Here is a 12,315-nt window from a genome sequence, read left to right on the forward strand (position 1 = left end):
TTATGTTGGAAAACCTACGTAAAGACACCAGCAGACCAGATTCTGAAGTTTGCTGTGCTGATGGTGGTATTCTGCTACCTCACACTGAGAATTTTATGCACCTTTTATTAAACTCCATCTTAGAATAAGGCAGATGAACCAGAATCATTTAATTTAGGAAACATCTCATCAAAGGTGAACTATAGAGGACATGAACTGTTTCCTCTGTTGCAGCAGTTTGTTCAACACAGTCAAGAAAAAACTCTCGTCTGACCACAAAGAAAAAAAAATTCTTTATTTCTTTTCTTATCAAGATACATTAAAGGATACAGAGACATCGGAATAAAAAACACTTGAGAAAAACTTTCAGTTGTAGCATGTTTGTCTCTCCACCTTACAAAAATCAGCACCCCATCCCTTTTGAATGTGGCCCCTGGTTCAAACAACCAGCCCACCCGCCCAATGAAGGAGAGCAATGTTTCACATGTACAGTAGCCTATTAGAGCCTTCTCCACAATAATGGAGCAGAATTACACATTTTAGATGTAAAAAAGTTCCAATATGCCAGTTTTCACTTTACACAGATTAGTATTTGCTACAAATTCAACACTTCAATTTCTTTTTTTTCTTTTGAGAAATATTACAAAGCCCACATTGGGACCAGACTTGCTTATAAAACCAGTGTAGCCCCTCAGTGCTGTGGCCGAGGGACACAAAGGGATTATAATTATCCAATTAACAGCTTACTTTAAGTACTTACCCTTTCATAATGGTATAAACAGGGGGAACTAAAACAAACAAAGCAAATGAAAGCACATGTTGAGACAGCGAGATTCTTTCACATCGTCATCCAATCAGAAACGCCGCTTCTGTTCCGCATCATCAAACGTTTACAGAAGAAGATTGAGGCCGTGTGAAAAAAAAAAGTCCTGACTTAATCAACATTTTGAGAAAAACTTCAATTTCAGACTCATTTTTTATTTCAGAACTCATTTTTGGCCCTAATCGTCTTCCGTACATTTACATTTTACATATTGCTGCTTGATTACCAGACTTTCATCAACTGACAGTTTCATTCAAACCAACCAAACACTACAGGGTCAGAAATGCTGTGACCTGAGTCCAACATCACCTCAGGGTTCAAAGTGTTTTCTCCACATTATGGCTTCACACATTTTGGACTTCTGCAGATTCAAAGTACCTCAAAGCCAAACGTGTCAGTCGCACAGTAACTCGTGATAATCCCTGGTAACCACAGTCAGTGAACACACCATGATCCTTCACTGTGAACCTGCAGACTCTGACTCCAGGGTTACGGTCGACAGAACTGTGGCTACAGACGTGTGATAGGAGATGCATTAAAAAACAACTGTGATTAGAGCCGTTCGAGTCAGGATAAAAACCTCGGAGCGGATTCAGTGAAATTCAGATTTGAAGTCTATCAGATCATTTCACCACTTGTTTGACAAAAGTTGACAATTTTCAGGATTAATTAAAAGTTGAAGTCAAGAATCTGTTCACGTGCTCCACGTCTCTTCCTGATTGTGTAACAGTGATCGATACTTAAACATTGACAGGTTGTGTGGATGTTTGATAAAACCTGATCAGAACTGAAATGATTAGTCTCAACTGTGATGACTTATCATTCCTTACAGTCAGTTAACTCATAGTAAAGTGAACATCCAACCTATTGGTCGAAAACGAGGACTTTGAGGATGTCAGCTTGGACTCTGGACTCAACTGTGATGGACATGTTTTAACAGATGAGTGAAGAAGCTAATCAGCAGAATCATTGATAATGTGTATGATGATCAGCTGCATCACTTAGCTGTGAGTGGCTTTACATGGGTGATACAGTCTCTCCATCTGTTCTCACACATCTGTCTCCACCCTCGACCTTCACACCTCTCAAGTTGTTTTGTGCTCACTCAGAGTTTCTGACCCTGGGGGGCTTCCATACGATGGAGGACACAGGCAGGATGAAGAGAAGGAATTGAGCTGTTATTAACTCTGCACCAGGCTCCTGACTGATGATGGGGAAGGTTACAGAGGAGTAAAATGTCTGTCTGAACGGAGCAGAAGAGAACGAGTCAAATCCTCAACTCAAATCACATGAGACCGTCTACCTGCTCCAGGTGTCCCCCCACCTCCTCACACTGTGGGTGTCACTCTTTAAACGATGCATATATTTACACAAAGATAGCGACGTGGAGGAACAGTGTGCTTTATCACCATTGTTTCAGGATGAGAAATATCTTGATTTAAATTACACATTTAAAAACAGGCGGCTTTAAAAAGGGCAGAAAATTATTCAGGACCTGGAATAAAACACTACAAAGCCCAAGGTGTCAGTGTGCTGATGTGTGTCTGATGGAAATGTACAGTCATTTAAGTGTGTGTGTATGTGTGTGTGTGTGTGTGTGTGTGTGTGTGTGTGTGTGTTGGACACATCAACTTTTGGGAAGTAACAGAGGACTAAAGAAAAATGACACTGAAAAGAGGGAAATAAAAAACTACTGGTATGGCGAACTGTGCAGCCAGTAACTGACGGCCTGAGCACAGACCCTCCCCAACCCCGACCCCCGTGTCCTGATAAAAGACCCCCCCTCCATCCTGCCCTTCAGTCCTCAAGGACGATGGGTTCGCTGGTGCTGGATGGGAGCAGGGGCATGGCCAGGGAGCGAGGGGGTGGCGGCAGCTTGATCCGGACCAGGAGGTGAGGTTTTCTCGCTGCCCGACGCATCTCTGACTGAGTCAGGTGTTTCCTCAGAGCCCTGAGAGAGAGAGGGAGGGAGGGGGGGGAGAGATATGAGGTCTGGGAGTGGAGGAGCTGATCACACCTGCTATTAACACCTGTTTTCAGGTGATCTGATCACAAGTGGACAGCTCAGGTGAACACCCCCACGATGCATTTCAGATCCAGTTCGACTACCATTATTGGTCCAGTACTGTAATGATTCTTATTGGTTCTTTCTGTTATTTTTAAGAAACAAATGAAACCTCCAGTTTGTAATTTGTCCGTCACCATCTTGGTTGGAAGGTGGAGCTGAGGAGGAGTGAGGAGTTATCATGTTGTATTGAAGAGGACTTGGAACTAGAGACTGAGACCATCAACTCATCAGGAAAACGTTTACTGAGGTGATATATCAAGTGAGAAGTAGAGACATTTTCCCATAGACTTCAATATAATCATACTTCTTTTTACCACCAGTGGCGTCGCCCCCTGATGCTCATTAGATAGAAGGCAGGTTTAAGGCTCTTCAGCAGTAGCTTCCCTGTTCAGACCCAGAGTCTACATCCAGGTTTATGTTTATGGTCTGAACACACAAAAACACTTGTTGACCATGTGACAACAGGTGTAACCACACTGTCAGTGAGAGCAGGTGTGCTCTGTGTGGGTCTGTTTTATTCATTTCTCCAGGAAGAGTAAGGTTGGAGTTAATCAGTGTTACAGTCTTTATGAATTCAGCCCCAGGGCTGGTTTAATACGGCGATCATTACCCAGCTCTACGTCTCTCAGTGCTGATTGAGTGATTTATTTGTGGCACCACAGAATCAACACTGACGCCACATATTGAGTTTCTATTTTTTTTTTTTTTTTTTTTTTTACTATTTCTAATGGGACAGTCTCCCCCCCACACACACACACACACACTGACAACAGGCCCCTCTGTCACAGTCGAGAACAACAACACACAGGCGTTAATCTGTGTACAGAGACATGAGATCTGATCAGTATCACTGAAGACTCATTTTACTGTCAGCTGTGAACTGACATCCAGAGCTGTCCAGCTGTGATTGGATCACTGGAGACAGATGTGGAGGCAGATGTTAGCACCAGGTGTGAACAGGACTGAAATGAGCTCAGGTGTGTTTCAGCTGATGAGAGAAGTTGTTCCTGCACCAGGTCAGAGGTCAGGTTTAAACTGGTGGATCAGACTACTGGAATAAACCAGATTTATCGGATGTGTTAAACCTAAGATTTTTTTTTCCTCAGTGATCATTTTCTTTTAGTCACTGAAGCTTTTCCCTCGTCCACCTGAGCAGATTTTACTTCTATTTTTATTTTTTAAGTGCAGGAAATGAAAGGGGTTGAAGCTGGATGCTGCCTGTACGGAGAGGAGAGTGGTAACAACCTGAACCTCAAACTATCAGTGAAAATAACCTAACAAAGTGGATTTATCACAACATATGACACCAGTCAGCTGCACACTGTGTTCCAGCTCTTAGACACCACCAGGACTGAGACACTGACACGTACCTGGTGTCCTTCGTAGCCACAAACACCACAGGGTTGGGAGCCTCCCCCTGGCTCACCTTCTGCCGCTTGATGACCGACTGGGAGGTGGTTCTTATACCTGAAGTGTACGGCCTCCCATTGGCTGGGTAGGGCACGCCTGAAGCCTGAGAGCCAATGAAAAATAAGCACAGTTAATCACTTGTCAACATCACACAGAGAGAGAGAGAGAGAGAGAGAGAGAGAGAGAGAGAGAGAGAGAGAGAGAGAGAGAGAGAGAGAGAGAGAGAGAGAGAGAGAGAGAGAGAGAGAGAGAGAGAGAGAGAGAGAGAGAGAGAGAGAGAGAGAGAGAGAGAGAAGCCTCAGGAGAGTTGGTCATTTAGGAAAAGAGTAAAAGGTTTAACATGTGTGTGTGTGTGTGAGAGATACTGACGCTGTCAAAGCCTCTCTTTCCCAGCAGGCTCTGGCCCCCTCGGGGCTGGCTGGCCTGGTTCCTGTTGATGGGGGTGGGGGGTCCTCTGGACGCCTTCAGCTTCAGAGGAGCAGAGATGGCTGCAGAGACACAACCACAGAAGATCAGAAGAAGAAGAGGAAGTGATTTGGTTTTCAGACGAGTGACGGTCACATGACGTGTCCTCACCTAAATCCTTCACTATGGTGGCCAGTGACTGTCGAGGCACCACTTTGCTCTTCAGAGGGGTTTTTGTGGCTTTGGGCAGACGGATCATACCTGAGGAAACACACATGTCCTGTTACAAGTCTGATCTACGAACATGGAGCAGAACAGACCAGAGCCACACAGTAGTCTGCTTCTTTACTCTTTTAAAAACACATCATTACTCAGGAAACATGTGAGAACACTGTACGTACACTCCGCCTTCACGGCATTGGCGTTGATGGAGGCGTAGGGTCGCCGTGCCGCGCGGCGAGGCTGCAGGATGTCCTCACACACCCGCCGAGCGATGCGGGTCAGCTTGGTGGTCTGCAGGATGAACGTCTGGCGGTTTTTGGCCAGCAGCTTGGCTCGACCCTCGTTGCGGGTGAATGGCGACATGCCCTGCACCTCCTGGCGTGTCATGTGACCGCGGGGACCTGACTCCTGGCCAGAAGAGAGGGAGGCACACTGCTCTAACTGATCTATAAACATGATGTAAGGTTAGATGTGACTGACAGAGAGGAAACTTACTGAGCCTCCTCTGGCGGCGCCCTCTAGCTGTGTGGGCGTCTTCAGGCCTCCGTACTTCTTCCAGTAGATCCAGCAGGAGGCGCACAGTCTGCACTGCATGTTGGGAGGCCCCCAGGCGTACCACTGAGGAGACTGGGCCGCTGGGGTGGTGAGGAGGGGGAGTGAGTTAGGAGGCAGAAACTCTGATGAGCAGACTAATGACTCTGAGTCTTTTACAGCGGTTTAGAGTCTGAGGTGATTCTGTGACGACTTCAGTGACGTCTGAGCAGTGAACCTGTCTATAGGTGACGCAGCAGCTGCTAACATCTGCCTCACTGTCAGGGCTGCAGTCTGTAACTACACATTTTCACCGGTGTCAGACATTTATCAAGTCCACCTCTGTCTGAAGTGTTAGTTACTTTATTCACCACCCACCTCTACTCTGCCTCTGATTGGCTCTGACCCTGATGTTCTTCTTCCCTGAAATAAATGTTTTTGTGTGAAAATCTACCCTATCCCTCCTTGAGTGATGTCATAACCTTAAAAAAAATACCTGTAATTCAAAGTGAAGACTATTGTTTTTGCTCCAGAGCCTGTTACACCTTGAGAGGCCCAGATGAGACAATAATGACAGAATTAACTGCTCCATCACCTGTTGCCAGGTAAGATTCAGATCATTCACTTAGGTGGAAGAACGTGGTTTCTAGGCGATTTTTATGTATATGAGATGCTGGACACAATAATTTCCCTATGGGTATGAATTAGGTATCTATCTATCTATCTATCTATCTATCTATCTATCTATCTATCTATCTATCTATCTATCTATCTATCTATCTATCTATCTATCCATCCATCCATCCATCCATCTATCAGTATCAGCAACAAAATGTGGTTTAGTTTGTTGCTATATGAATTAAAATCACTTGAACTGACAGATCTGATAAATTTGAACATTAATTGAAATGAAACCATGTGAGAAGTCAGTGTGTGGTGGAGCTGTTAACATCTGAATTGTGACCTCACTGCACTCTGATGTTTGTCAGACAGGTTGGACACCACTGTTTCATCTTTAACAGTGTGATGTATTTTAAAAGCTGGTTATATCATCTACTGGGTCAACTCTTTATCTTTGAAGTGACTAAAGCTGTCAGACACATGGAGTGGAGGACGACAATATTTCCTTCTGAAATGTAGTGACTGGGCTGCTACATTAGCAGAAAATCTAAATAAATTGTGAAGTAAATAAGTGAATGTATTTAGTTACAGGTTAAGATGCCTGATCCTGACACAACATCCTCAGCAGACATGATCTCATCTGACCCTGATCCAGATCCTACAACATCCAACAAGGCCAAAACATCTGCCTCTGACAAAGAACTTTTTAGGTGCATCACTGTGATCAATGTGAAAAGTTAGTCTGAAGTCCTGTGTTGGAATATCAATGTCGTACACTTGTGTTGAGACTGTAGATCACTGTGTCTGTGCTCTATTTACATTAGTTATATCACTTTCATTACATCTCTGACAAATGACAGAAAAAGAAGCTCAGGATCAGAGCTGTGTTTCCTCTGGTCACCTGATCACACCTGTGATCTCCAGGTTACTTAGAATTCAACCTCTACAACCTCTACGTGTGACTCCTGTTAAGCCTGTGACATCTGATGACATTTACTGGTTTACTATTCAGCTGTTCGGATCAATTCATAGAGATGTATTAAGTCAAAAACAATTTGTTTTTTCTTATTATTTTAATTTTTAATCTAATTCTGGAAAGACTTTAATGCTATATATATGTGTGTGTGTGTATACTTACTGTGGCAGCTCTCACAGCTCAGTCCTTTCTGAAAACCTGCTGCCCCGTTCATCCCAGGCTTGCTGCCAGGAACCATGATCTGGTTGGGGTTGGGTTTGGTGCTAGTGGAGGGAGGGAGGAGAGGACAGAGTTATGGTGACAGCAGCTCTAACTCAGGAACCTGGTGCAGCAGCTGACAGAGATACTCACTAGGTGGGGATGTACACCTGCTTCAGTTTGCTGTCGGCCTCTGCTGCCTTTAGTCGTTTCTGACAGAGAGATAACATTTGGCTTCATCAGGAGTTTGACACAAACAGACAGTCAAAGAGTTTGATGGTGTTCGAAGCTTGCTGTGTTTCTACCTGTTGGATGTAGCGGTCAGTGGTCTTCCACATGTAGTAGAACTGGACCACGCTGGCTAGAGACTTCCAGGGTAACTGGGGAGGGAAACAGGAAGTTTACAACAGAGTCTCATCAGTCACAGTGGTGTGTGATATTAGAACCAGTAACGTACGAAGTCTTGGCGGATGTCGTTGAAGTCTTTGCCATATTTCTCCAGAGCCTCCTCAAACAGCATGGCCTCCGAGGCGCTCCACTCCTCCATCTCATCACGGCACAGCACCGGGCCGCCCTGAGGGACCAGGGTGGACATGGCCTTGGCCAGGTCATAGTTGTTCTTCTGCAGCGTGTCCATGGCATGGAACTGACAGCAGAGAGAAGGTGTAGACAAGCGTTACATCTTCATCATCATCATCATCATCATCATCATCAGTGATGTTACCATACGAGGTTTGTCACGTGACTTCACACAGGAAGGAGCCACACAACCACAATGTCCCAGCTCCACATAGAGTAATACAACAGTACTGTTAGAGGGGCCAATCAGGGGCCCATCAGGGGCCCATCAGGGGCCCAATGCCAAAAACATTGAGTTGGGCCTCAACTGTCACAAGCTGCACTACTACATGGTTTCCTGTGTCAGTCTGAGGAGAGAGGAGAGGAGACACAGAGGAGAGGAGAGGAGAGGAGAGGAGATTAGAGGAGAGGAGTTACAGGGGAGGGGAGAGGAGAGGAGAGGAGAGGAGAGGAGTTACAGCATCAGTCCATGAGGTGGAGCTGTAGCACAGTCACCAGGAGAGTGTCAGCTAAAGCTGCCAAGAAGAAGAAGAGAGCCACAGTTGTCCTCAGGAGCTTCCTCCACAGCATCTGTTTGTTCAGGCAGCGGCGCCATGACATTTCATGACTGTTCAAACAGGTGAATGTTGTTTCTTTTGTGTCCCAGCACATCAGTGATGACTGTGATGACTTCAAGGCGAGCTCATGGGGAGGAGCATGATGACAGGTCAGACCTGTCACCTGCTCTCAGACAAACACCTCAGCAACAAACTGTAACATTACCATGTGCTGTCACCTCATCAGAAAACATGGTGCTGATAGAAACCATGAAAATAACCAACCCAGGCCACAACTGCCTGACGTCAACAGTTCACCCTGCAGGAATCAACCTGACACAACTAAAGATCTTTGTTTTTGTGCTGCTCAGCCCCAAGCTTCAGTTTAACTAATAATTCAGGATGTGATATTATGTAATTTACAATTAATCTAATTCTGTGCAGCAAATTACCAAAGAATGACCAGGAGGCACAGAAACACAGCTGCTGTTTGTAATCCAGCCTTCATTAACTCTACATCATGTACTGATGTTAACTGTGAACTACTTTGACTGTTTTCATACCAGAAAAAACACAAGACACTAAGATCTGTATTAAATCAGATATAAAAACACATGGTTTTCTAGTCACATATTAGGTTCTTTAAATATGGTAGGGAAATCTCACACACACACACACACACTCAGGCTGTCAGTAGTCTCACCAGTGTGATGTCTCTGGAGGCTGCGGCTGCACTCATGTGGAGACTGGGCTGGCGGATGGAGCTGCTGCAGTCCAGGGCGCGAGCAAACGTCCCCACAGCTCTGAAACAAACACAACAAACGTCACCATCACCGACCTGTCTAAAATACAGTTACTACATTACTACTGTTTCTATGGTGATGTGTACAGTGTTACTGGATGTTCTTTAAACGACCACTAGGTGGAGTGTTTCACTAAAGGACCAATCTGTGAGCAGCATGATGAGTCCAAAAACAAAGTACAGACAAACCATCAAACAGCATTAACACTGATCCTAATGAATGTGTGGCTCCTGGCACTGACTGTGATGTACCCTGTGCTGAACCTGGAGCTGATCTTTATCATCGTGTCCAGGGTAGATCTCTGTATGACTGCAGTTGCTGATATTCTGCTGACAGCTCAATATGTGGACTAAAGGACGCGGGGATTGAACCCCCGACCTTCTGATTGGTGGATGACCTGCTCTACCTCCTGAGCCACAGAGAAACCACTGATGTAGTGTAAAGACTTTATTTTGTCATGAGATGATCAGACTTGTTGTCTGTCAGTTCATGTGTTTTCTCTAGAAAAGCTGTCCAGCTGATGGTTGAGTCAGATGTTGTCATGGCAACAGGATCTAGAGATGATGATGATGCAGCAGCTGAGTGACAGATGGCAGGAGGGGGGGCGTTACCTTGCCACCACCAGAAACTGGTCGATCTGAGGGTCTTTGAGCTGGTTGTTGGGGTCCCACACCTTGGTCTCCAGCTTCTCGTGGACCCGGTTATCTGATTCACCTTAGACAAGAAGAAACCAGGTTCAGAATCACCTACTGGACTCTTTCGAGTTTCTGAATTCAGGTCTGTGTGTGGTGCAGTGCTCACTGTCAGCTAGCTTGTCAGGGATCTCTGCCTGGTACTTGGAGCCCACGCGGATCTCACCCTGGTCTGCCAGCAGGGTCTTCTGGACTGGGTCGAACACCAGCGAGTAGAAGAAACAGTCCTGGACAGAACATCAACAAAGACATTGTGTTACTCCAGTGTCTTTGTTGTTGTATTGTGACAAAGTAAAAGCTGAGAATAAATGTGCGCCATGAGTGGTCCACTGATGACAGATGAACAGATGGTGTCTCACCTCCTTCTCCAGGTAGCCGGCCAAGACGTCTGTTTCATTGAGAAGGGTGACGTTACATTTCCCCCTGAGGAGACAGTGAGGAGCGTTCAGAGACCAGGAGGTCCAAGACAGAGAGGAGCAGAGACATTTTCAAAAGGTGAAACAAAGATATTTCATACCACAATATCACACACACACCTAACACCTCTGCTTATTGCTGGTAAATGATCTAATTTAAAAACACAAATAAGTGTGGGATGATGTTGCCACAAAAAATAATATTTTCAATAATAAAAATAATAATAAACTTTAAAAACACACAGGCTTCACCTTTGGTGGTCCAACATATCTTTGTTTTTTCCTTATTTAATTTTATTAAATATCTCTCGGTAATGTTTTGGATTGAAGGCGGGGGATGGGTGACACCAGTGGTGGGTGATCTGGTCTTTTTGGGTCAAATCGTAGCCACTGAATCATGATCTGCATCCTGTTTCCACTCTGATTTTATTCTGAAAGTCTCGACTGGAAGTTGTGATTCATATCTTTTCACCACTTTGAAGTTTCTTTCGGATGTTTGCTCACGGCTCTTCACCCACAATGCCCCTGTTTACAAACTGTGTCACAACCAATGAGAGCATGACTTCAAGCAGCTGACTGAAGTTCCCATCTTTGAATACAACCATTAATGTCTCTGAAACTTAATTAACAGTGAGGGAACGTTTGGACTTTTAATTACATCCCTGAGAGTGTTTCATGAGACCCTTTAACAAATGTTTTGTGTTTTATGTCCCTGATTCACCAATTTAAAGAAAAAAAAATCACCCACAATGATCATTTTATGAGACTAAGTACAGTTCAACAAAAAAGTTTTTCAAATGTTTAAAAATATTTGATTCATTTGTTGCTCAGATCAAATTTAGTCACAACTTGATCATGAATAGGAAAACAAAGATGTGAGGGACGTGGAGGCCCAGTGCAGCTAACGGCTAACGTTACCAGAAATCAATTCTTCTTCACTGCTCTAAAACATCAGTCTACACAGGATGTTTCACTGTGCAGCCACTGGCAGGAACTGATTTCTGGTAACGTTAGCCGTTAGCTGAGGTCACTAACAGACAGACCACGGCCCAGGTCCAGACCCTGATGCTGTCCTATCCGGACCCAGACCTATGACCTATAGATTATTGAGAATAATCACATTTGATTTGAGTGTTTCTGTTTTAACCAGCGCAGCATTTTCTACCTTTATGGCTCTGGTCATGTGATGCTACTCAGCCAATCACTGCGACTCCAGTCAGAAAGGGAAATTTTTGAAATTGTTTTGATATCAATGAGGAAAAACTGGTATCTGAATATCTCTCAATATTACAGCATGACAAAGCTCAGTGTTGTGTTGCACTGTCCATGTGGGACAGTGGCTCCGCTCACCACGTACCGTATGTGAGTAGCAGGAAGAGATTCAAACTGTCGGGACAGGAAGAGTTCTCTGTGTTTGAGCTGGTGTTTCTGTTGTTCAGACAGGACCGGCTGCTTCGACTCCTCCTCAAATTCTCCTGCAAACACAAACACATCATCAACACACACATTCATGGCTGTAGTTTGTGCACTGACAAAGGGTCAGAACAAAGGTACCAAGTAAAGTCATAATTCGCTCGAGGCTCAGTGTGTTTGATTTTTGCCCCCTGGTTACAGCAGCGTCTCAGTTCACCTCCAGCAGGTTCACATTCACACATCTACAGTCATCACACTTCCCCTGTCATACAGTAAACAAGTATATGGTGTGTGTGTACTGGAAGCATGTTTTACCCATGATGGACTCATTCATACAGCTCTGACTCTGGTTTAGTTCTAAGCCAGACAAGGTCTGACAGTGTATCTAACCCGGGTCAAGAGGAGTGTATCTAAAAAGGGTCAGCTGATGCGTGTTGACCCATTCAGACTAATGTAGCAGTGTCACTGTCACGGTTTGAAAAGGGTATTAATTTCTAACATACACCAGCTGATCAGGCATGAAAACCCACAACAGTTTTGTGCTGTGTTACATTATATAAAATCAATACTATGATATAAAATTACTAATACAGTGATAAACATTGTCCTCCCCGTCACCAGGTGAACGGTACAATTACACTGT

The 12,315-nt window shown here is 44.6% G+C and overlaps 1 protein-coding gene across 2 annotated transcripts in view; it reads right to left on the reverse strand.

Moving 5' to 3' along the window:
• Positions 1–249: 249 nt before the first annotated feature.
• The window catches only part of mta2 (metastasis associated 1 family, member 2), a 35,653-nt gene continuing 23,587 nt past the window's right edge, over positions 250–12,315 (reverse strand). Inside the window, exons 4-18 of one of the 2 annotated variants that reach the window (XM_071478200.1) lie at positions 11,617–11,734; positions 10,203–10,266; positions 9,953–10,070; positions 9,763–9,865; positions 9,052–9,151; positions 7,691–7,879; positions 7,539–7,613; positions 7,387–7,445; positions 7,198–7,298; positions 5,403–5,542; positions 5,087–5,315; positions 4,857–4,946; positions 4,650–4,768; positions 4,241–4,383; positions 250–2,753 (exon numbers count right to left, since the gene is read on the reverse strand). In XM_071478200.1, coding sequence (XP_071334301.1) covers positions 2,600–2,753; positions 4,241–4,383; positions 4,650–4,768; positions 4,857–4,946; positions 5,087–5,315; positions 5,403–5,542; positions 7,198–7,298; positions 7,387–7,445; positions 7,539–7,613; positions 7,691–7,879; positions 9,052–9,151; positions 9,763–9,865; positions 9,953–10,070; positions 10,203–10,266; positions 11,617–11,734 — 1,802 coding nt within the window. In that variant the 3' untranslated portion in view covers positions 250–2,599. The remainder of the gene's footprint in view (positions 2,754–4,240; positions 4,384–4,649; positions 4,769–4,856; positions 4,947–5,086; positions 5,316–5,402; positions 5,543–7,197; positions 7,299–7,386; positions 7,446–7,538; positions 7,614–7,690; positions 7,880–9,051; positions 9,152–9,762; positions 9,866–9,952; positions 10,071–10,202; positions 10,267–11,616; positions 11,735–12,315) is intronic. The other variant, XM_071478201.1, reaches the window with a different exon arrangement.

The sequence above is a fragment of the Trachinotus anak genome, unplaced genomic scaffold, assembly GCF_046630095.1.
Source record: "Trachinotus anak isolate AG129_WGS33_773 ecotype Australia unplaced genomic scaffold, CSIRO_AGI_Tana_v1 ptg000005l, whole genome shotgun sequence".
Taxonomy (NCBI): domain Eukaryota; kingdom Metazoa; phylum Chordata; class Actinopteri; order Carangiformes; family Carangidae; genus Trachinotus; species Trachinotus anak.